At 34.1% G+C, this 27,172-nt stretch overlaps 1 protein-coding gene across 1 annotated transcript in view; it reads left to right on the forward strand.

Moving 5' to 3' along the window:
• The window catches only part of LOC131855227 (disheveled-associated activator of morphogenesis 1-like), a 30,799-nt gene extending 3,627 nt beyond the window's left edge, over positions 1–27,172 (forward strand). Inside the window, 18 exon segments of the mRNA XM_059206474.1 lie at positions 14,109–14,276; positions 15,260–15,383; positions 15,386–15,477; positions 16,916–17,056; positions 17,422–17,650; positions 18,032–18,259; positions 18,876–19,015; positions 19,514–19,663; positions 20,392–20,547; positions 21,047–21,121; positions 21,749–22,078; positions 22,307–22,446; positions 22,969–23,130; positions 23,458–23,637; positions 24,230–24,353; positions 24,560–24,802; positions 25,018–25,200; positions 25,856–27,172. Of these exon segments, the coding sequence (XP_059062457.1) occupies positions 14,109–14,276; positions 15,260–15,383; positions 15,386–15,477; positions 16,916–17,056; positions 17,422–17,650; positions 18,032–18,259; positions 18,876–19,015; positions 19,514–19,663; positions 20,392–20,547; positions 21,047–21,121; positions 21,749–22,078; positions 22,307–22,446; positions 22,969–23,130; positions 23,458–23,637; positions 24,230–24,353; positions 24,560–24,802; positions 25,018–25,200; positions 25,856–26,173 (3,183 nt within the window). The 3' untranslated portion in view covers positions 26,174–27,172.

The raw sequence follows: 27,172 nt of genomic DNA on the forward strand, positions 1-27,172 counted from the left end.
TCAACTTTGATAGCTAGCTTACTTGAATAATGAGCGTACTTATCCACTTATTGAAATAATAAGTACGAATTGCAGATTCAGTTTGTAAATTTCAATACCAATTTACTAAGAACTTATTAAAATATTAATGTTTCTTTAATATGGATGTGGACTAATTTAAAAAGATATTTAATACTTTTTCATTATACTTCTGGACTATATCGTTCTGATGTAACGTTTTAAAAGCAAATATACGAGTAGAGTTGTTCCTAGTGCCTATTTATGTCCGTGTCTTGAAACCTCGAGACCTGTGGGAGATGCATTTTAATTATTACAATGAGAGAGCCTATGTATAACAATTACTACTTTACCAAGAAGAACCGTGTGTGGGTGGGAATACTGGATCTTATTTTGTTTCTTGACGGTGCTTTAGTAGTTTACCGCAACGCTGGTGGCGGGTTCGATTCCTCGCACTACGCAAACATTTGTAGTCATAAGTATGTTTGTCTATATTGCTCTATCTGTCTTCTATGTATATTAACAAGATGGCGCTGTGCGGCTTTTCCTGGGTTGTTATTATTGCGTTAAATGCCATTCGTTTTGCGGACTTTTCATGTAAACTGTACATAAGTGGATGGATGAGTTACGTGTGATAGTGTACGTAAACATTGTTACGACGAAAGTGAATTACGGGTGCGATCGGTTTGGCGTCAATGAACTTGATAAACTCTCTGTTTTATCGTTTCATCCGCAGCGAAGTTATAATGAATTATGACAGTCATTATCTTATATTGCAATCAATAATGTATTCATATTTATTTGTAACAAAATATAATACCAATTTATTGGAGATATGCATTCTATGATTAACTGATTACATGTTTGAAAATACTAACCAGAATAATATATAAACTTAGGGTAGGGATTGTTGTTAAAAATATTTTGTTTGTATTCTGTTTTTATTTATTTGTCATGTTCAAATAAAAAATATAGTAATAGGTACTATAACTTCAATACAATATGTAACTATATTATTGAGATACAAGATAGCTTCTGCAAGATGGGCAAATTTCATAAGGTTGAAATCCTTTAGTTGTGAAAACGTAACAGGCAGACAGACAGTTAAACACGCTCTTATTTATATTATTAGTAGGCTTCGTATTTATAATATGCGAAGTAATGGTTCATAGTAATCATTTGAAATAACTAAATAAGTAATGGACATCTCAAAACATAAAACGACCAGCTTTCATGATATTCTGATCTGGTAGTTAAACGCTAGTCTGCGTTCCCATCATTCACTCGTAGTGTAGCGACGTAATTTCATCATTGTTGTACGAAGTGCATTTCTGTTTTGTTACACAACTAACTACTTTAATCTGTTACTATTATCTCACAAAAGAATGCTTTAATCTCAACGTTTACATGTTTTGCTTATAATGAGTAGTACTACATTTAGATAAAATATGCATTCAAATCTTACATAGATATTTAAAGTATAGTCTTCTATAATTTCGATATTTTGTTTTAATTAATATTGTACACCTTTAGTGAGTTATTAAATTAATTGAAAATAACCTGATTTAGATAATGTTTATTAGTTAGCTAAATTGCGAGCATCATCGTGGAGATCTTTGGGGGAGGCCTTTGTTCAGCAGTGAAACTCTTGCGGACTGAAATGATGATCATGATAACTAAGTAGTTATTTTTATTTAGTTTTCTAACTGTGAGTGAGCTCGAGATAAGAGAAATTCTAATTTTAAGTCTTCTATGATTTTCTCAAAACACTATATGGAAGTAGTACCTACTATTTAAGTACCACATTTCTGTATCTACTAATATTTAATATTAACGTATACTAATTTTTATAATACTCTTTTGTAATAAAAAAATATAACATTCATAAAAAATGTGATTAAGTTGGGCTTATCTCTGAAAGAGATTATCAATGTGTACTAATTACTGAAATTATTAAATTTCGGATTTTTAACATCTACTTTTAAAAATCTTTACAATCTATCCGAGGGTACTGTTTAGTCACATGTACTTACATTTATCTTGAATATAACATTTGAATTTATAGACTACTTTCACAGTAGTATTTTGGCCGCCCTATCCGCAACGTGCTATGCGGATAGGGCTGCCAATATACTGTTGTGAAATATTTATAATACCTAAAAGAATATCCCAAAATTATAATTAATTATTATTCCGTTAGTTTTATACGCAAATAAGGACTATTTGCGTATAAAATTAACGGAACTATATTTATAAAATAGATAAATTCATATAATTATCGTATTACGTGGTAATATTGTTCTATTTAATTGAAATGTATAATCTCTGTATGATCACTCGTAATACTCATAATCAGAAAACGAAAGTTAAGATCAAAGACATATAAAAAAGATTATACATATAGACTGAATTTAATTGAAGATATATACTGATAAATCATTCATTTTTTGTTTTCATAAGAGAAACGAGAGCATAGAAAATTCATTCTCCTTTTTATATTTAGGCATAATGCGCTATTTTTCTACACACACATAAACGATAGTTTGACCAAAACCGATTTGCCAAAATAGATCTAATAAAATCTAAGAAAACTATACTATATAACTTTTTTAAAGTACCTACTGACGGTAATGTATTTTATGGACTGACCTTGCAACGAGAATAAGGCAGCATTAATTATTTAAATTTAATTTTTATACAATACTTCTATCCTGTTTATAATGTTATTAATCTTCCTTAAATAACAATTATGTAATTAGATGTGAAATGCAAATAAGTAGGTATTTCTTAAAGATTAATTAAGAGCATGGATGGTTACGTAAATGTATCTATCCTGTTTATTATTAATAGTTAAATTTATGACAATATGTAAATTTATTATACATCATGATATAAAAATTATATAACTTAATTACGTTGTATTTTATGGAACCATAATATGTCTAAATAAAGTCTGGTTCTCAATATTTATTATCATTCTCATCCGTGCATTAATGAAAAGACAATAAAACAAATCAATTCTATATCTAAATTCGCGTCTCGAGGATATTTAGGAAATTGCAATAATTATGAGAAAAAAATAAATATGAATGAAAAATAAAATATTAATATTATATAACTATAATATTTATATTAATAGTGAATTCATTAATTCGTTCAAAAACCAGAGAAGTCACAACAAAGAGTTCATATTACGAGAGTATTTCACTCTCGTAATATGAACATGTTACGCTGACCCCAAATGAATGAACAAGAAAGAAGCAGATTATGATACAGTGAATTTATTTCGTTTACAGTTAATTATTTTTTGTTTTTAGAATTTGTTGTTGAAGTAGTAAAATATACAGAAATAATACTGTTATTTGTATTATTTTTGTGAACAATTAGTTTTGTTAAATTTCGTCAGACTTGTAATCTTACCTGAGGTGAGTACCAGATAACAAGTATCGAATACAATTGGCAAGTGACGTTTAATTTGATTTAGTACTCGCCGCTGGCTCTGAAATTACATTCTCGTTACTTCGAAATGTATATAAGTAATTTCATCGTATTTATGGTTTGTAATCATAAATGGACAATCTATAAATACTATAATTTTAAAGATATCTTATATATCGTTATTATTTTTGTAATGTAACTAGTTGATGCCTGATATTTTATCTACATGAACCATATAAGGACGTTACAACTGAATGTTCTGAGGCTTTAACTTTTAGGATTTTCTTTGTCAAATATTATCTAGAACAGGACCAACGATGAGACATTCACTTTCACGTTTATTGATTACAAGCTTCATTATAATTATAGATTAGATTATGACTTGTAACGTATTATTAAAAGACAAAATCGATTAACTTCTGTTATCATTAATCAAATAGTTTACAAATTGGTCATTAAGTGCAAAGTAAATTACTATTACCTGTCATTATCATTTTAATACTAATAAAGTTTGTAACTGTCTCTACTTATATCCATTACTGGGTAATAATTATCATCTCACCTATTTTAGTTATAAACTAGCATTTTTTTATTTACAATAAGATACTCGTACTAAGGCAAAATAGTCTCTGAAATTTCGTGCCTGTCTGTAATAAGTTTTTTCAGCTATCGAATCTGTACTCTTGAATTACCTTCCTATTTTTTCATGAGATAGTCATTGTTACGTAAGGGTCACCGATTAGGCCGTGCTACTTAGTCTACTATATACTGCATTATAAATAAATGCTTTATGCATCTAATAAATAGGATTTTTACTGTTATTTCGTAGTATTAACAAGATTTCTAGTAGCAATGGTTCGACTTTATTAATTTTCATTTTACTTGATTAAGATATTAACTTATCAACTCATAAAAGGTTTATATAGCCCAACAGTATTTAATTAACCGGCCAATCAAAAGTTAATGGTGATAAACTTTGAGATAAAAGGAAATTTCACTTGCATTGAAACTAGTTCTGGTTGCGGTCAACCGCCCACCTAAGTAATAACTTCTAATCATCTTACTCGTATACCTAATAATGCGGAACTTAATCCATTGCCTGTACTAACCACAGAGCATTACGTGAACTATGTTCCTTATACAATTTGTATGATGGGTGAAAATTGGCAGAATAATAGATCCAAAGATCATATTCATAATATTTTCAAGCTCGTATTTCTATACATGTTTTTATTGTGGGGAATCTTTTATGCGTAGGGGTTATGTATATAGATATTATAATACACAGAAGAATAATAGTGACGGCATGGTGCATATCTTTAACGTAATTTTAACGTCCAACTATAAACAAAACACTATATATTCATGGTTATTTACTTAGTAAAAAAAATATTTTCACTACAGTTACAATTAGAGTACCAAATAATTATGTGTAACCTCATTATCTGATATTCTCCTATTAGTTACTATTTTTGATACCACATTGTTGAAATTAATAAAGTCTAAGTAGAGAGACTTTATGTCTTGCGAATCCACTAGACTGTCAGAGGGGAGTGAGATAATACTATCTTGATAGGATATGCAATGACATCACGCAAATGGTGTCATAATCACCAGTCTTGAATGTAAAGCTGATTCAACTGAAGTAGACGAAGAAATAAAACAACAGACACAACAATTACCCCGCATGGTGCTTCATGATGTAACAATCGCTAGACTTTCACTTAAATGACGACTCAATGACAGATTAGTGGACTATACGATCTCCAGACTGGTAATGATGCAGTAGACGACTGTCGAATGTCAATGACCATAGTGTTATAGTGTCCACTATTATTGCCGTGACGAACGGCCGTCTGATAAGATTACGAATTGGTTTCTACTTGTGGATTTTGATAGGTCAACGACTTCGCTTCTTCCGTAGTTTCAATACTGAGCTTTAGACAATTTGCATAACTATTGGTTTAATACATTACGTAATTGAATATAAATTCATAATTGTAATGATTCATAAAATTTCACAGTTTGTAGGTCTTTCAACAGTAATGTCAAAAGTTTGATGTCAGTAACTTATTGGATACCATAAGCGTTAAGTTGTCACAGCAATAGATAGAACGTATGTAAATGAGCAAAATAAATAAAAGGAAGAACTACATATCAATTATCTTGTATCGTAATGCGTGGTCATCGATCATGATTTTTCTTTTTAAACGATTTGACGTTACACAAAAATGACCATTGTTTGCACTTTCTCCAGCCCCCCAACTGTGATCGTTGAGTGCTGGTGTCATGATTGGCACGAGTGTTACAAACTTATCTGCCAAATGAACAGTGTAATCATTATCGTCTGCGTGTCGATAAACGTCAATACGTAACGATTTTCACACTGCCATCAAACGTTGTGAAGACGTTTCTCTGCTGATTAGGCTTTACTGTTTCTTATATATTTTTTTGTTTGTTTACCAAGAAATAAACATTAAATTTTGGCACATAAATATATTATGGCAATGTTTAATATGCGCAGTTTACGATATTTGTTTATGCAGGTAACTATGATGTAATTTTAAGATTTCAAATTTACTTCCTGCGCCTGCGGCGTGAATTGCAACTTTGTATAAACTGAGAAGTTTGTATAATAATTGTATAACCCATTGGCTACAGTAATACCTCAAGATAGTTGTAGTGGTCGTCACTTTACTGACAGTATTGAGCGAGTAATTGCAGTAATTTCTAGAATTTTGTGTGACTCGCCTGGATCTGTACCATCGTCTTGCATTTTTCTATTTATTATTACCTTCACTGTAATTATTATGTTTCGATTTAATTATTGCCCTACTAATATTAACCCGTCTTTTGTTGTCTGTAAGAAAGAGCAAAATACAGTTTCTTTTATCTTATAAATTTTCTGTTATTAAGAGGCTTTGAGTAATGAATAAAGGTCATAATGACATCAATTTGTAATATGATGCTGCTATTAATGTTCATAGGTAACAACTACCAGTCTCTAGCGGACGATAAGACGTTTCTAATACATAAAAAGGCAAAACAATCAGATTTTCTTTTAGATACAGGCAATACTATAAGGTTTGATAGCTAGACAGATTCTATTTACATATTATAAAAATAATTCTTAGCATAATACACATTTGCCTTTCAATAGTGATCTCATTAGAGAAGTAGTTGTATTTTCCAGATCATTGAGCAGTGGTTAATGAATTAATTTATTCATTAACCTTCAGGTAGTCACGAGAAGCCCTATTTCATATAAAGGTGGCCGGCTTAGAATCAACTTTTATAATTATTGTACCGTGCAAATTAAAGACACAACAATAAACAACTGTTAATGAAATATTAATATATATTGTTACATGTTTTTTATTTAATTTTTTAACTTTGATTTGTTAGACTGTTTTCTTTGTTATTCTTAATGAACTTCTTCCTTTTAACCCAAAATATTAATCTTTTGGAGATTATGCATTCACAGCATTCTTAAAATATCAAGAATATCAATATTGGTAATTATCTATTTTATAGAGTAATTAAATATATAGTCTAGTGTATAAACAAAATCTAGTGTACATCCAAAAGTATGTAAAAGGATATTATAATTACAAATTCGTCCTGTAGTAATGACGCAAAACAATTCAGCGTATATATAGTACTATTATGGAATCTTTACCGCAGAAGAAAAAAGCGGTAAGCAAATAAATGCATATTTTAATATTCTACCTACAAACTGTTATACTATATTAATACATATTTCATAATTTAATAGAAGTCAGGAATCTTACCGTTCTTGTTTAAATGATTCTAATTACTAAATTATCGTCTAACGATAGATCGAAGACGATGTGATGCTATTTACTTACCTATTAAGACGTTTGACACCGATGCGCCTCATTATCTTCTTGTCAATAAGTCGTTTTGGTTTGCTTTGACCGTCTATGTATATATTATATGTATGTTTATATACATTTATTATTAAGATGTTATATAAATTATACATCGTTCTGTATTATTACAATTCGTGTAAGATTGATTTCTGTTTGTGTAGTAGTAAATATACCGTTGGTGTGAAATAATTTCTAGTTTGTTTGAAAGCTAAGTTCATGCTCAATGTGGTATTAACATCTGAGAGTTTCATTAATGTGTATACCTGGCAGAACTTTCTAGTTGCCCTAAGTTGCATGTTTAGTCAGAAAGTCAATTGGGTGCATTATTTATGCAGCAGGTTCAAGCTGTCTTATTTATTGGTCCTACGCTACAGTGACGGGTCAATTTACTATTTGCATGTAAACGTGTTTTTAAGAGTTTTCTAGTAAAATAACAGATAAAATAACATAAATGAAACCACTTGAAGTTCCTTATTAGTTGTAGTCTAAAATATTGCCGTGTTAATTCCTACTGTTAAACAAGATTTGCATATCAACTTATATACTTGAGACCAGCTATTTGAGTATTTCCTTAATATAATTTTGCTATTAATGTGTATATTTTGACATTTTCTATATTATGCTATGTTGCTAGCAACTTGATTTGCAAGCTGTGTTCTGGTTAAATGATGAGATATGGCAGTGATATTACAGAATACGATATACTCTTAATAAGGGCTTAGACCTGAGGAATGGATAATGGATAATAGGAGATAATAGGGCAGTCACAATGCAGTTCTTGACATTCGTAGTGTTACTTAGGCATACTGTTGACTGTTACATTTCTAGTAAAAGAAAATACAAATATAAAAGTTTAGTGCCCTTATTAATAACATGTATTTAAAATAGAGTTTTTTAAAGATCTATGTATTAAGATAAGGTCAACTGTCTCTTTAAGTATCTACGCGTATCTAGTACACCATCAGTCTGTATTCAGGTGTTGATCAATAAATATTCAAACACATTTACATTAATAATACTTAGTGGTATAATCAGTTGAAGATAGATTATTAAAATGGTAGAATTTAAATCCATCGTAACTATCTAAAGAGCAGTAGGACGCAACAAAGGTCACGTGCCGACCTAAACCCAACATTCTCATGAATTCTGCATTCATTAATTGAATTGAATTAAGTTGTTGATTAATCGTCATTGACCCTGTACTTAATTACGTTTATTATTGTGACCGGTTTATAAAGCCTCCCTTATGTTGTTTAGTCTGTATTTACAAAGAGATAACGGTAAAGTTTAATTAATTATCTACCGGATTTCGAGTACCTTTCTCTACTACATTTGTATTTACGTTTATTTGCTCTATCACAAAAAGTTATACCTCTAGACACGCTTTTGTAATAGTAATACAAGTATGTATACCCTAGTGTCTTTAACTATATCCAGTATAAGTACATAAAACATATCTTACACGCGTCTATGTCTGCACAAAGTTTCATCACTTACTTCTCTTTATTATGTATTATTTTTGTGCTTAAAGATAGTGTTGTATCTGTCCTCATACTTCAGTCTATTTTCATGACGGATTTTATTATGATTGGTCTAGCCGTTTATTCGTTAAAAGGTAGCAGACAGACACACTTTCGCGTTTATAATATAAAATTACCCTATTGCTATACATATAAGGCTGATGGTATTCATTTAGATGGTATAAGCCCTAAGATGTATCTTGTACATATGCAGTTACTTAAACTTGTCGTTTCTGTGTTATCGGCTCGTTAGTTGTCTCGCCGTAAGGTTATTTCGTTATCTAAACTCGTTTGGTGAAAGTTTAAAGGACTATCAAATTTAGTATCCTTGTTGGACATATGAGAACTTTCTACAAATGAAACATAATTTAACATAGCCTCTATCCTTCTAATAATACTTATAAAACTTCTTTTGAATAACTATTATAATGTATTGCTGAAAACAGTTTTATTAAAAAAAAGCAATTTAAAAGATCTAAGCGTGCACACAGTGGCGGCGACATAATTTTCTACTATGTAAAGATTATGTTAAATTTCCAATCGATTTTGATCACAGTATGTTAAATTATTTTTTAGAACTTAAAAGTCTGGAGTTTCAGTGTGTTGTTATTTATATATGTAAATGAGGACCATAGAAGAAGGTTATGCAAATTATAAATGTGTAGAGTAGATAATGCAAATAATTTAATTAATTTAAAATTAAATCGAAGGTATTTAATTTATAACAAACCCACATTTGGACAAGTCATAAATTAAATATAATTTAATGCAGCTCGGTATGTTTGGAATCCAACGTGGCGAGCCTATCGTCGTCTTTCGGATTAAGTTTTAGTTTGCTATTGGCGATTCCTTCATGGTAGTGTCATTCTAGAGGCTATAAAAGGTAGATATTTTAAAAAAATCCATTCCGCCATTTCTGTATAGTGATGGATTGTTGGTCATCATAATTTTTTTTATGTAGTAACTAATAGTAGTACTCTTTGGTGATAAACCATAATAAAATAATTACTAATTTATAAATAATTTTAAAATTAAGGAATAATCTGAATATTTATTTTTACTTACATTCTAACTATTCAATTATCAGACACTGCTACATAATGGTCCACAAAAATACAATGTTGAACAAAGGCCGCCGACCTGAGAGCATGCTAATTATGCCTTGATACCTGGCAGCTAATTACGCCAATTGCTCCAAGCATTGCACAGAAATGCGGATTATTCTCTCGATTCTATGTAGGACCGATTACCTACTGGAAAGCGGAGACGACAATGTCTAAAGTATTATAAATATTCCACACATTACTCCAGCAATTACTTTAAATAACCCTCGCCTCCTTGGCATAAAATGTGTGTAATTTGGATTACTTATTTGCTTGTGAACTATGTCGCGTTAAGTTAATAATTACAGCAGTGCACTTGTTTACATACCATTGTTTGATCTTGGTTTCAATTGACTCTGAAAAAGTTCATGAGAGCGGTGGTATACCATAAATGGGGGATAATGAGGAAACATCTATTATATTATACATTGTGTCATATTGTTTTATCCAAACTAGTGTTAGAAAGAGGAGAAAGTTCATTTTTTGTTTGTAATGAATACCTACAGGTAAAAATATATTGAATATTTAAAAAAATATTTCACACTTAAAAAGCTATATTATTAGCGAGTATCATTAGCCGTATTTTATTTTCATAACACTCCTTTTTGCTTCGCCGTAGTCGAACAGTTTGTCTACATGTTTGTGTGTTTATCACTCGCTTGCTTACTCAATATTTGTGAAGATGATTGGATGAAGGATTTCAATGTGTATAATCCATTTAATTTCAATCATAATGCTTTTGACAAACTGCAGTAGCATATGCTGATGGTCGCTCTGTTCTCTCATATTTGAAGAAGAAGAATTTAATAATGAATCTATATTATTGTAAACGATATTTGAAAAGAATACGAGCTGAGTTTATTGTCAGTTCTTCTCATCCGAACTGATGGTAGATTTGACATATCATAAGAGTCTGTAATAGACCTACACGAATAAAGATATTTCGATTTTGTTATATGAAAGGTATGACAAGCCACAGAAATTCTGTGGCTCTTTATACCTTTCTAAATCTGACGGATAAAGTCGTAGCAATAATTAATGTAATTTGTAGGTATATATTGTATTTATTCTTTGTAAGTACCCACTTATGTATATTCAATAAGTAGAACATATTGCGGTCAAAACTGTGACGTCATGTAGGACAAGTGGCGAATACTTATCATGCCCTACCCGTCAAATGATTGAAATAGAAATGTATTGACCCGGAACTAGAACTTGCCGACATATATATTATATATATATATATATATGACATATATATTTATATATATATATATAGATGACATAGATGTCAAATACTTAAACATATATGACACACGTTTCCTCAAATTAACAAAATTAAAGCACATAATGTATAATGAGGTAACGTGCTATTTCCCCGCCTGAGGGTTACCGAAATCGCCGTCCCCCACTATTTATTAATTATAATAATAATAACCTGAGGACAATTCACATGGCGTCATGTAGTCCCAAGCTTAGCAGAGTTTGTGTTATGGGTACTACACTATTGATATAAATACTTTTTTTTTAAATACATACATAATATTCATAGTAAATACACAATACTAATAACAATCATACTCATATGAAGATAAATGTTGGTACCTACCGTATAATATAATCGGAAGTAAGTCGGTGTTTAAACTACGCGAGATCATCAAGGTCGTCAAAATGATTAGGAGATATTATTAATTGAAGATTATTTATTCATTAATTTTGTTTTATTATTTAAAAAACAAATTGCTTAATAAGTTAATATTTGACTTGAAAAAATCGCGGTGCTTGCCGCTCGGGCCATGCGTGGTGTACACCGCATATAACTAAATAAAAATATGTGACATATATATATATATATAGTAATGACTTAAAATGTCAACACATCACACGAGTTGTTTCCTATAATAAAACCCCGACCGTCTCGTCGTTAATAGCTCATCAAGCTGTTAAAGTGTTGACTGATTGAGCTGTCAGCCCGCTTTCTTTTAGGTACACAAATTTGGTTACATTTTATTATTATAAAAATACAATATACTGAGTAGATTTTCTACAAATTAGTTTCTTTTTTGAGTCGTGCTTGTGTGTGAAACTGTGACTCGTTTGTAGGGTGGATATGGCATTATTATTGAGACTAGTGGACGCCCATTGGTCGAAAATATACCATAATTCATTTAAATTATAAGTTTGAACATTATGGTTCTATTGACAAAGATTATAACTTACGTGTGTCATACAAGGTGGTGTAAAGTTTATTTTATTGCTAACATTTTTTTTAAACGTACAAAAATCCATTTGATTTTAGTTCATAAGTTTAAAAAAATGTTAGCATTCTGCACTGCTACTCTATATAAACTATAAGTGTGCGAATTATCATACACCTCTGGCACTTTTAGTAAAAAGGAGTACAAAGATTTTACGGCACGTATTAATATTTTGATTACAAGAAGATATTACAACACGAGCATCATATGATAATTGTCATCTGTTAATGTACTCTTATGCAGCATTTTAGCTTTAAAGTTTTTAACTCCAATAATTTGGAAAATTTGACCTATGTCAGTAGTACAGCTGTGTGGTATGTTGTGGTAAATACTACTACCGATGACTCGTTTTTAAAACTAATTATTATGAAAGTGAGCCACATGCCGTCACCAAATTACTTTTGTACAGTAAAATATATCTATATAAAAGGTTTCTCTTATAATTTATATATACTTCGTGATCCATACAAGATGACAATAAGTGAGATTTCAAATGACGTTGCTATTCTATGAGGATAATTACAATCTCGGAACCTACATACGTAACGGCTACTTCCGCGGTAACAACACAGTAAGGCGTGTCTAGTTAGTCGTTAGCCTTACTCGAGGCGATACAAATACCTGAGAGCAATTATATATGCCTAATTTGTCTAGACCTATTGCGAAGTAACTGTAGCGTTTATTTTGCAGACATCTTTAATGTTTAGTGAATAATGAAGTTTTGTACCATTTACATACATATCTACAGTGAAATGGTTGCAATTGTTTGAATAAAATTGTCGTTTTTTATGTAATCTAGTTATTTTAATCATGGATACTATCATGTATGAAATGTTATTAAGGCATCAGACACGTTATTAGCCGTCGATGTAGCACTTTAAATGCGCACATTTCGCTGGGTATAGGTACTATCTAATATATCAAAGATCGAGCCTACCACGCCTTTCGGATTAATTTGATTTATTATCGGCGTTTCAATTACAAAAATGTCAAATATAATTTGACTCACAATATTCTTTCGGTCTTGGCTAGATTTTTTCAACCCGAAGTTTCAATTATAGTAAATAATCTATTACTTGATCACATTTCCTACCGCGTACCAGTAATAGACAAGATTCACAGTCTTGTACATTTTAGGAAGTCCAGTTTTTCGTTCGGTTATGGAATGCAATTAGACACATGGGCTTGTTTATTTATGTCGCAAGTGTGCTTAATTTTGAGCGTTTAGTTGCTATAAAAATGCAGTCGTAAAATTTCATGTGAATGTCGTCAAGGATATCCATCAAATTTGCAACGCTATTTAGGAATTGTATTTAACTTGCACACTTAACTTAGATACCTGCTTAGTTATTTAAAATTTATGGTCCTTGCGATGTATAGAATAATTAAAAAATGACTATATAGTTTAAAAAATAGTTTTCTTAATTCATAACATCGAGCAAATTCTTTTTTAACAACCTATTTTGACGTTAACTTAATAAATTAAATAAAACAGAAATTCTAGAAATGAAGATCACATTGAAAACAATACCAAAAGTAAATTTTGGAAATTTTACCGCTAAATTAGCTGGGTTTAGTTAGCGGTAGATAATAAATATAATGACCTAAGGCACAGATGTTATAAAATTTCCAAAATTTACTTTTGGTGTTGTTTTGTATGTGATCTTCATTTCTAGAATTAGAATGCCCCGGCTTCGCACAGGTGTACATGTATTATACATATAAACTTTCCTATTGAATTACCTCTATTTACTGCTAAAATCTGTATTAACACTCGTGGCGTAGTTTAAAAAATCTAAGCGAATAGACAGCGGAAGCGATGGGTGATAATGTACGGGAATAAGATCAATAAGTATATATGATCAAAATTTCCAATAATCAATGTCGTTTTCTTTGCAGGAGGAGCTGGACTTAACAGCAGTCAATAAAGCAGCAATGATGGAGTTACCCGCTGCAAAGAAATGGCAAATATACTGCAGCCGACGACCGCCTCCAGGTCAAGCCCCACCTCTGGCTACCGCACCTCAAGTTGAGGAGTACATCAAGGCACTGAATGAAATCTCTGATGTGAGTTTAATATGACTTATGCAGAAGTTAAAATTTTTATATTTCAAGTTTGAAATAATATAAGGTCCACTGTTGTTGCGAGGAAAGAGATTTTCTAGGTATGGGCATCTAATAAACGAGGAGCGAGGACGATGTCTTAAAGATAGTACTTTATATGATGCGGATGGATGTAAAGGAAGAAGACGAGGAAAAGATGGATGGATTCTGTGGAAGATGATTATGAATAAAAGGAGCTCAGATATGACTTACGATAGGGATCAATGAAAGAAGATGACAGATTACCCAGACACCAGTATTATAGTATTATGAAGGCAAGGCAATGATGATAACATGATTTATTATTAAAGAAAGTAGTGGTAATCTTGAGTCTTATTAATCATATTGTGTGGTAATAATTACATGTGCATACGTGTTAAAAGATATTGGGATAATAAATAACTTTTGAATAATCTTTACACGTTTTGGATGTATCAGTTGCGTGGTTACGCAAAGGAAATGCACTCGCTACACAATTTAAAAAATAATTAATTTTTATTGCACTACGGTGTACATTTACTTAAGTTATAAATAACTTACTAGACGTCATCTTTACAGACTAGAGTCATATTAATATTTTGTATAACAAGGTAATTGATAAAAGTCAAACGTTATTTTTACGCTATAATTTACATTCTTGAATCTACAGAATATGTTATGTCAGGAGGTATACATATCAAAGGATTTTTTCATTACTCGTAATTTTCAAATTTACTGACTTCGACTTTATACACTCGTTTGCGTGTACCTCTAGTATACATGTCTATTCCTCGACATCTGCGTCAATGTCTCAATGCACCTCAATGTTTGCTGCTGACCTTAGTTTATAAGCTGTATTCCTATTTGAAGGATCACATATATGACGATTACTACTTTCCATTAGGTGCGCTGATGACTTGTTTGTCATTTCACTTATATAAGACAACATTAATAATAATAATTTTCAGGCCTTTATTTCATCGGAAGGTGTACCACCACCGGAAGCTTGCGCCTTAGTAGATGGATTAAAAACTGCACTTCGAACCCGAGCACATAGCTTCGTACTTCACTTTGTCAAGCAAGGCGGCTTGGGGCCCTTCTGAGCGTGTTGCAACGTGCATCAAGGGACGATGCACTCACTAGACATAATCTCATCGCAGCCATAAAGGCTTTGATGAATAACTCGGTAAGTTATTTATAATTATAAAATAGTCGTATATTTCTGACGCAATCCATTTGGTTTGGTAAGTAACTTCTGTTAAAGAGTAGGTATATAGGTATAGGTGGATACCTCACCTATAAATTACAGGATACTCTAGTCCTCTGGAATCACAACAGATAAGGGTATATGATGACGTTATAATGTCCGCAGTGCTGTTCATGTATGTATTGATTGCCACTTAGCATTTGATCCGCTGTCAGCGTCTTTGCTTTCTTCTGAATTAAAAAAGGCAGACTTATGACGACGCTGTGAGGATCGTATGTTATATCCTTTTTCATAATTTAAAATTTTGGCTTTAGAATCTACTTCAATTATTAAATTAAATGACAGTTAAAGCTTCCAAGTAAATATTTTTGACAAAAACATAGTGAGACTTGAGAGTATATATTTTGCTGTGGTTGAGAAGGAGGAGGAAAGGAAATAAAGACAGACCATTCAACCCGTCGTTCTAAATTCATAATCAAATAACCACAACGCCCGATTAATAATAGTATTGTACACATATATTTTAATATAACTATATTTTCTATCTCCGAAGAGATTGTCGGAAATTAACGTTTACAGTCTTTTTTACAACAGTCATAATTCCATTGAGGTCTTATATGTGCTGGTGGTAGACCGCTAGACCGTGACGTTCTTTTTATTAGTAATACAGTAGCATTTGTGATCATTCAAGCAAACAATATTGGTTAATGTCCGCATTCGATAACTACTCGTATGTATTTGGTTGAATGCCAACACTTTATGATATATCCGGCTCATTGATTTTTTACTTTGAATCCATTGGGATTCAAAGTAAACAATCAATGAGCCGATGGACATTAGTCATTGGACTAATGTCCTGGGTCACATTCCTACATACTAAAGACGTATGAATTTATTTCATTTTCCAAACATGGCCTGTTAAAGAAAATCATCAGACTGACATTGGAGATACTTTGAAACCTTTTCTTTACATATTTTCTTTTAATATAAAATCGTGACATCTGCTTGTTTGTTTAAAATTGACTGTAGTGTTTTATGTACCATGATTTAGGTATCGTGTATGGATTATATACAATTTGATTTCAATTATTCAAATTTAATCCATAATCTAAACTGAAGAACTTTCAGAAAATAATAGCTTTAAAAATTATTCAATAAGAATAAGAATAAAATAGAGAGTTATAAATAGAAAGTTAATAATTAATGTTAATATACCTATAGTATGTATTTTTTTTCTATTATCCTAGTCGTTTCTTGAAGAAAGCGTTGCAGTATTTTACCTAGCTTTAAGTAGCGTCTAGTCGGGAATCAAAATATGGATGATATTGCATATTTGTGGCATACGGGTTATACCCATTACTACTTCTATATATTCTCGTCCTTTGTATATATTGTAGGTAATATATATTTTTTACAGACTGGCCGTGCCCATGTTTTAGCGCATCCCACCAGTATAGACCTGATTGCACAGTCGCTAGATACAGAGAATGTGAAGACAAAAGTAGCCGCATTGGAAATACTCGGTGCTGTATGTTTGGTGCCGGGAGGACACAAGAAGGTAACCTTTCCTTTACTATTGAGGTTGATAATATTAATAAAAATTAGAAATAAAAAAAAATTACTGGATGGCCAAACTGGACAACAGGAATTTTGATTAAAATGTTGATGTTCATAGACTATATATGTTCTGTATACATCAATTATATTTTATATACTTTAATTACATCCTTTTTTGGTAAATTACAACGAAATATTATTCTTTTTTTTTTCATAAAAGATAATTGTTAATATTGAAATAGTCTTCCTCCAAATAAATACCAATAAATACAAACCTTCATATAATTATCTACCTACATAAGTTTTGAGGTATGTACCCTTATCATAAGAATAGAATGGCTTCTAATGTACTAAAATAATTCTTAGGTACTAGAGGCCATGATTCACTATCAAAAGTATGCCGGCGAGCGAGCCCGGTTTCAAGGGATAGTGAACGAACTTGACCGCAGTACGGGGGCTTACCGTGATGACCTCGGGGTGAAGACTGCCATCATGTCATTCATCAATGCCGTCTTAAATTACGGACCTGGAGAGGACAGTCTGGAGTTCAGACTGCATCTGAGATATGAGTTGCTCATGTTGGGGATACAACCAGGTATCAAAGAATTCCATCTAATATGTAATTTTAGTAAATTTTTGCTCAAATATTTCTCAAAACTCAAAATTAAATATTATAATTTCAAATTTATCTTACTTCATTTTGTATATAGCAAAGCTTGCCAAAGATATCGGAACTAGAAAATTAAAGGACTCTTTAAGAAATTCTAACAAATATATAGGTACATAGCTACCAGCCGTAGAAAAAGATACTATGTAACTTATCTGCTCTGCGAAATTCCTGTGAAGTTTTTTTACTGATAATTTCGTACGTAAATCTCTACGGTAAATATAACGGTATAAAAACAAATTTTGCATTGCAAATACACTATTTTTTCATAAGAATCCTTTCGGTAATCGCGACGCTTTCTTTTCGCAGTAATCGAAAAACTAAGGAAATATGAGAACGAAACTTTGGACCGACACATCGAGTTTTTCGAGATGGTTCGGAACGAAGACGAAAAAGAACTTGCCAGGAGATTTGACAAAGAGCACGTGGACACCAAGAGTGCGGCGTCGATGTTCGAGATCCTGAGAAGGAAGCTTAGTCACACCGCTGCCTATCCACACATGTTGTCATTGTTGAAACATCTACTTCTGTTGCCATGTAAGTTGTGATATTTATATTATGTAGGTATATAATATAAATTTTACATTAAAACTTTAAAAGTATATTATCATTAAATGAATATAACATTTTCTACTCAAATGCTTAATGCACCTAATAATAATAATAATAAATAACCCTGGACAATTAACATAGCGCGTCTAGTAAGCAAACTTTGTGTTATGGGTACTAGAAAACTGATATAAATACTTAGATATATATTTTAAATACATATATAATATACAAAAAACACCTAATACAAACAATATAATCATGAATACAAATGTTTACACCATACGAGGAATCGAACCCGCGACCATCGGAAGTAAAGCGGTGTGGTATACTGCTAGACCACCGAGCCAGTCACTTGGAATTATACTTTTCATTATATTTTGTTAAGTTCAACTTATCAACATTATTGCTTTTACAGCCCTCTATTTATATGAATGCTAACTAAACCTATAATAAATTTATTTTAATAATTTTAGCTTCTTGCTAACTGTTTTGTCTTTTTCTTTTGATATATTTTTTTTAGTTGTAAATAAGAAACTATTTAGTGTAATATTTAAAATTTGTTTGTCGTTTTTAATTGTTGTTGTTTTGTGTGTGTTTCCAGTGGAATACAATCCTCACTCGCAGCACTGGTTGCTGGTGGACCGCGTGGTGCAGCAGGTGGTGCTGCAGCAGCCCGGCGCCGGCAGCCGCGCCAACAGCGAGCAGGGCAGCCTGCCAGATGTCAACACAGACCCGGCCAAGGTGATCATTTTAAACGTTGAACGAAGAAATTAATGTATCAGAATTTTTGATATTATCTTTCGGTGTGAACAAATTTTACATAGATAAAATAATTTGGTTAATATTTACGGCTTTAGCAAGGTGTCTTACTTCTGATGGTTGCAGTTTCGATTTCTCGCACGATTTTTTTTATTGGACTACTGTAATACTATTGGCTGCTGTTGGCTTTTGCCTTCAGGCCTGGAGCGACTGAAGGCAGTTAGCCTTGGGCCCCGCCTAATAGATACAATCCGACTTCCTGGCAAAACTTTGTATCTACGAATATGAATGATTGTATTGATCTGTGTGTCTTCTATGTATATTATGTATGTATTTAAAAAAAAACAGTATATTAATTATTATTCTATGATTTGTCTGGTACCCATAACATAAGCTGTGCTTTGTTTGGAAATATATATATGTAGTTTAGTAAAAGTACATATTTGTTAAAAATAATTTAATGGTCCATTTAATTTTCAGATCTATGACCCTGACGTCGCTCCCCTTGAAATTAATGTAGGAGAAATAGTGCACCTTTTAGCCAAAGAAGAAGAACTCGTTGCTGCCAGATCAAAAGCCGAGAATTTAGAACGAGAAAATATCGATTTGGCTACGGAACTTGCCAAAAAGGTATACTTTTCTAAATTTTAAAAACGGTGATGGAAATCATAATCGTAACTAAACGAAAACATTGAATGTTAAATTCTGACATTGGTGTAAAAGATTATTAATTTTTAAAAATGTGAAGGATCTATTAGGTTTTGGTACTTACGATTTGCATTAATCAAGCTGATTTTTGAACGAGATCGCATCGAAATTCAATGAAACGATGTTAAATTGTCTTATCGACCATATATGATACGATACAACATGATCATCAATTCAAACTGTAATTACACTAAAATGTTGTGTTACGCTTTATAGTATAAATAGTAAAATATCTTTATCAACCTCGTCTGTATTCTGTCTATATCTGTATCTTTGAGGAAATTACAAAAACATGCTGGTCGAATTTGTCAAAAGTCAGTATTTTATTAGATTATGGTTACATTCTTTTTATGACAAGAATAGCCATGTGGAAAGATTAATTTTCATAATCTAGGTACAATACATGATTATACTAATTCAATATGGACACATAATCATCAATTTTATTTATAAAAAAAAGGTTAACGTTGTGCTATAAGAGATAATAAACTAATAGTAACTTTAATCGGTTGCTTCAATATGCATGGTAAGCGATTTCTAATGAAATGATCACAATGTAGGTATTATATTCATGAATAATTTAGCTATTAAGGTGAAAAGTATTAATGGTCACCAGCACCGCATGCTAACCCTCGCTAACGCACTAACAGGAGAAGCAAGTTGACCAGCAGTCCCAGGAGCGCGAAGAACTGGAGGATGTGGTGTCAAGACTCAAGGAGCGACTTGAGCGCGAGACCGCTGCGCACATGGAGAGTGGCGAGAGGGCACGTGCTGCTGCCACCAGGGCGCTGCAGCTCGAACAGCAGGTTTGGGGGGAAAAGGATGCTACAGCTCGAGGAACGGGTACTTAGTGGGGAACAGGATACTACCGTTCGAGGAGCGGGTACTTGGCTGGGGAACGGGGTGATACAGCTGGAGTTACGGGTACTTAGTGGGAGTACGGAGTGCTACAGCTCGAGTAACGGGTACTTAGTGGGGAAACGGGGTGTTACAGCTCGAGTAACGGGTTCTTATTGGAGTAACGAGGTGTTACTACTAACGATTAACGGGTACTTAGCGGGGGAAACGGTTAACTGTATTAAAAACAGTTGGTATGGTATAGAGAAAAAGATGATTAAAGATTGAGCAATATAGAGGTGTGTGGGGTGGGAAACGATATAGCTATAGCTTGAGCAACGAGTACTTAAAGGGCTACAGCTGGACTAGCAATCACGGGTAGCAGCAGTAATTATTTTGACTTAATTGATACATTTTTGTGTGTATTTATTTACTTGTAAAAATTGAATATATCTTTTTGCATTTCAGTTAAATCAAGAACGATCTGAAAGAGTCAGATTCGAGAAACTAGTCAGTGAAGGAAGTATACCTGATGACGCCAAGGTAATTTATATTTCCACTAATTGTTTCTTATGAAGCCCAAATAGTTAAAGTGCTATTATTGCACTACGAGAGAAAACACTTGGTTTGGTCCATTTGCAAATATATTTTATGTTTGAGATACACAAACTTGTACATCATGCGTTTCATCCCACCTACCAAACGTTTTAGACTGGACTTTCTTTAAAATTTTGTTAATTTATTGAAAACACAAATATTTAGTCTGATGGGTTGCGAGTTACCAACTAATTGACCTACTTCAAATAAATGACCTGAGATACATTTAGGACCAGAGAGTGATTACTGAAATTTGTCCATAAAAAATGTGTCTAGGGCGCAGGGCGGTATCTGGAGCATTATGATGTTTATCCAAGAACAATACGTCTAATAACTGTGCCCGTTAAACCGAGGGCAATTTATAGCCTATGTGATTCAGAATCAGTTGTTCTTGCGTGAGAGTAAGAAACATCCATCCGTCCTATCTTCAACACTCTCAAACCGCCACGTTTAATATATTAGTAAGATACGACTATATTAAACGTGAAGGTTTGTGAGTGTTGAAGATAAGGACTATATTAGTAAGATAAGGACTCAAACGACAAAATCTAAACAAGATTATCGGAAACGCAGGTGAGCAACCTGAAGAGCGCAGTGATAGAGAGCTGCGCGGCGCCGCCGCCGCCGCCGCCGCCGGCGCCGCAGCCGCCGCTGGCGCCGGGCGCGCCGCCCGCCGCGCCGCCCCCCGCGCCGCTTGCGCCGCCCGCGCCCTCCCTCCCCAAGCCCAAGAAGAACGTGCCCACCCCCGGGAACCCGCTCAAGAGCTTCAACTGGAGCAAGCTGCCCGACGCCAAGCTCCACGGCACCATCTGGCAGGAGCTCGATGACACCAAGTTGTACAACGCTATGGATCTGCATACTATCGATAAAATGTTTTGCGCGTATCAGAAGAATGGTGTGCAGGTCGGTAAACTATATTTTTGTGAAATTAATTTCCAAACTTGAACTTGTTTAGCTGAGGAATTACCATATATTTATTATTTTTATGAGCTCAAAGAGAGTTTGAAATTACCGTCACATAAGTAAAAATAAATGTATGTACCATATTTTTAAGGAATGCCTTCGTTGTATACCAATCAAGTATAATTTTTATCGAATTTTATTGAGAAGAAAAAATAAAACCTATTTCAGAATGAGGGTTCCGTGGAAGACTTACGGCAGTTGGGATCTAAGCCTCGAACTAAAATCTTGTCTGTCATAGACGGACGTCGTGCACAGAACTGTACTATCTTGCTTTCCAAGCTTAAGATGTCGGACGAAGAAATATGTCGGTATGTATTTTGGATATCAAAATATTAATATATTTTTAGTTCGATTTCCTCTTATTATAATAAAATAGATGGAATAGGCATAGGAATATATATATATATATTGAGTTTTATACGTTGTACGTCTCACACTCTTCATATACTTCTCTTTTCGTTCTCATTCTTTTCATGTATACACTCTGATACCTTTAAGTCCTGTATCATATACGACACTGGACGGTTATGGATAGCATATTAACTATTTGATCGTTATAGGTCTATCTAGACCTTCATCATTTAATTATGATGAATATTTTTATATGAGAACAGATCTAGAATGCTCTAGAAGAAAAGATTTAGAAGCTTGCATCTTCCGCATATTTTTTATTGTAATTCTATCATCTGACTGCTTTTCGCATGTCCTGAAATTTTCATTCCTAAATATGTAATTTCATCAAACTTACCATGACCATTGAACTACATACCTTCATATTTGTTTTATTCGTATGGTTATTAAACTAATTATTAATTGATGTTATTTATCAGAGCGATATTACGGATGGATAGCAATGAACAACTACCCATCGACATGGTGGAACAGTTGCTCAAGTTCACACCCAGTGCCGAGGAAGCTGCATTGCTAGAAGAACACCAGGACGAGCTTGACAGCATGGCGAGAGCTGATCGGTTCCTATACGAGATCTCTAAGTGAGTATCCGAGAATGATGATACACTATAGTCTGTTTTTTCTGAAACAACAATTGACATTAAGTACTTATATTACCAGCTTTTTTCGATTTTATCGTTCTATCGATAGCGTTGTGGCACAATCGAAAATTAATATTAATTACCGATTTTTGTAGGTTACACTCAAATAATATGTGAGTGTTTATTTTAAGTGCATTAATGCAAAATTAATAAAGTTTGGGCATTAATAAATATAGAGTTCCAGTCTAAACTAGCTTTTTAATTTAGTTCGTTCTACAGGACTAATGTAAGGTGCGAATTCTATACAATATTGTTTTGTCGGTCTAGAATCCCGCACTACTCGCAGCGCGTACGCACGCTGCTGTTTAAGAAGAAATTCTCAGTAGCGGCTGCTGAAGCGCAGGCGCGCGCTTCCACCGTGCTGCGCGCCGCCCGCGAGATGACGCGCTCGCGCCGCCTGCGAGCGCTGCTCGAGGTCGTGCTCGCGCTCGGCAACTACATGAACAGGTCTGTACACCTCCCCCACCCTCCACCGTGCTGCGCGCCGCCCGCGAGATGACGCGCTCGCGCCGCCTGCGAGCGCTGCTCGAGGTCGTGCTCGCGCTCGGCAACTACATGAACAGGTCTGTACACCTCCCCCACCCTCCACCGTGCTGCGCGCCGCCCGCGAGATGACGCGCTCGCGCCGCCTGCGAGCGCTGCTCGAGGTCGTGCTCGCGCTCGGCAACTACATGAACAGGTCTGTACACCTCCCCCACCCTCCACCGTGCTGCGCGCCGCCCGCGAGATGACGCGCTCGCGCCGCCTGCGAGCGCTGCTCGAGGTCGTGCTCGCGCTCGGCAACTACATGAACAGGTCTGTACACCTCCCCCACCCTCCACCGTGCTGCGCGCCGCCCGCGAGATGACGCGCTCGCGCCGCCTGCGAGCGCTGCTCGAGGTCGTGCTCGCGCTCGGCAACTACATGAACAGGTCTGTACACCTTTTTAAATAGCCGAGTAATGTAATTAAGTAAAATCTGGCTTAGCTCAATTGTGATAGATGCAATATAATGTGAAAAATACGTTTTACTTGTATTAATATACTTTATTTTTTACTAGGGGTGCTCGCGGCAACGCTTCCGGGTTCCGATTGACGTCGCTCAATAAACTTGCTGATACGAAGTCCAGCGTCTCGCGGAATACTACCTTGCTACATTACCTCGTAGAAATGCTTGACACACAGGTGACTCGTCTAAATATGTATAACATATGATGTTTAAAATATCGAAACATAGTCATATCATAATGTCGTCTTTAGAACAACAGAAATCTTATTGCCTCAAATATTTCTCACTAACAGGTAGAGAAAATTTGACAAATATAGTCAAATCAATTTACTCTTTACGTAAATACACGTGTATGGTATATCACAGTGTGTTTCGTGTTAAGTTCAAGGACATCCTGCTGCTGGAGGAGGACGTGCCGCACGTGCGCGCGGCCGCCAAGGTGTGCGTGGAGCAGCTCGAGAAGGACGTGGGCGCGCTGCGCGGCGGGCTGCGCGAGGTGGCGCGCGAGCTCGACTACCACGCCGCGCTGCCCGCGCCCACCGACCACGACGCCTTCCTGCCAGTCATGCGAGACTTCCACGCGCACGCCGTCTGCACCTTCACGCAACTCGAGGATCTCTTCCAGGTCACCATTGTCTTATTTAATTTTGTTTATTTACAGCTACCGACCGAACAAGTGTAGGTTTATCTTAAGGACAAAATTGGAGTGTCGTATTAACATTAAAAGTACATGATGGAAGACCGTGGAAAGTAACAAGAGCTCCACCGACTCTTATATTGCGATTTAATGAATTGGTTCTATCGGCTAATATTATTACCTATTATTATTACTATTATTAGGACATGAAAAGTCGATTGGAGAAGTGCGCACACACGTTCGGCGAGGAAGCAAGCGCGTCGCCCGAGCAGCTGTTCGGTGCACTGGACGCCTTCCTGCAGCAGCTGGCCGACGCACGCGCAGAGTGTGATGCGGCCAGGCGACGCCGCGACGAAGAGCAGCGACGCACGCGGCACGAGCAGGAGGTGACTCTCTCTCTCTCTCTCATTCTCTCTTTCTCTGTCTCTCCCTCTCTCGTTTGAATTCGTATTTTTGTTCTCTAAGTATGGTAAACAAGCCACCTTATGGTAAGTAGTAACCGTCCTTATTTTCATGATTACCGCGATACCACTCATGCGTTGCCATTCCGAAGGACTAAAGTGTGACTTGTCCTATAATTTCAGTACAATTGCCTTATATAATGACCACTATTAGATAGACGTTGATCCTTTTAAACGCAATTAATTGAAAATATTGCATTTTTTATATGTACTTGGTACGCATATATACACGGTATAAAAATAATCTGATCTACGATATCATCCCTGTTGATGATCTAAGTATTGTATCTATAAATTACCGAAAACATATACACATAGTGAAATTTATTAATTTATTATTTATTTATTAATACATTTATACTTTAATTTAGAATTGGAAAGTTATGGTTATGCTTAGCAAAGATTTTGTTACAATTAAATATGTTGAATATAGAATGAAGAAATGAGAGTTAATGAATGAATGAAAAATATATTGCCAATCGATAGAAATATACCTACATGCCTTAAAAGTATACCTATTCATATTAGTCCTTAAAGCTATTATAGATATATTTCATTATATTTTAATTTTTTATTACAGCTTAAAAAACGCACTTTAGAACGCAAACAAGCCTCAAGCCTGCTTAGTTCTGTGGGAAAGTCGCTAGGCAAATCAAATGGATCTGCAGACTGTAACGGCCATGCCAACGGAGACACATCTCGCGACGGCACCCTCACAAATGGTCAGAAAGGTGAGTTCGATGACCTCATCTCGGCCTTAAGAACCGGGGACGTGTTTGGAGACGACGTAGCTAAGTTCAAAAGATCTCGAAAAACTTCCAAAGCCAATCATAAAGGACGGGATTCGCCACCGCGAGGGGTCTGCAGGGAGGACTCTAGAGAAAGACAAAAGAATTGAAGATTCGGCTTAAGCGAAAGGTTGTGCAATCAACACTTGAATATTATATTTAATTAAACTGTAAGCCTACAGCCGTAGAGTAATTTCAATACGTGATATATTTCGTTTTTTGACATTTTGAATTTTTGAACGTGATAAGACTTTTGAGTCACAAATATTGAGATTATATACGAGTATTGTGTGAGTAGGAATCTTGTGGAACAATGTATGGCAATTTATATGGCTATTCTGTAAGGATACCACACGTTATCGATATCTATTGACCACCGTAAGGGAACTGACGACTGGGTTGCTACGATGAGCCATGACTAAGATAAAACAGAACACAGAAAGTAAAATAAGAGATACATGTTGTTTTATTTGTCAAAAATAAAACTTTTATAAATCAAATAAAATTCTCAGCTCATATCGACTATAATGAGTGGGTTCTAGTTTCAAACCAGTCACTAGTTTGTTGATGATAATATATCTTTAATAAAAATAGGAAATAAATATTACTCGAAAGAAATTAGTAATTATATTGTAGATATTTAAAATGGTTTATATGAGCCATAGTTTTACATGTAGTAAGCATGGTGACTAGTTTACAAAAATTTTCAACACCAATAATATTGTGTCATAAAATTGAATTAAGACAACAACGAATATCCGCGGCCATTATTTAGGTACCTGTTCCTTTAACTATACAACATATTCTTAAAAAAAAACACAAATCTGGTGCCTAAATATGTAAGATTTTCGGATTATTTTTAATTTTTGACAATTTGGCCTTTGGCTATCGACTGATGAAGTCAAAGACTGGCATATTATTCCATAGACCTAATGATATAGAATGTACTGATAAGCGATGTGTGATTTGAGTAACCATAGAGTAGTTACTGATTTTTCATTAGAGTTATTGTAATCAGTAGAATTTGTTTGACCGTCCTTACAGTTGATATTTTAATTTTTTTTTAAGTTTAAGATTAGTTTCAATAATACCTCTAAAGGTGCCGGAAT

This window comes from Achroia grisella, unplaced genomic scaffold (genome assembly GCF_030625045.1).
Source record: "Achroia grisella isolate CSIRO2021 unplaced genomic scaffold, CSIRO_AGI_Agris_v1 utg1062, whole genome shotgun sequence".
NCBI lineage: Eukaryota > Metazoa > Arthropoda > Insecta > Lepidoptera > Pyralidae > Achroia > Achroia grisella.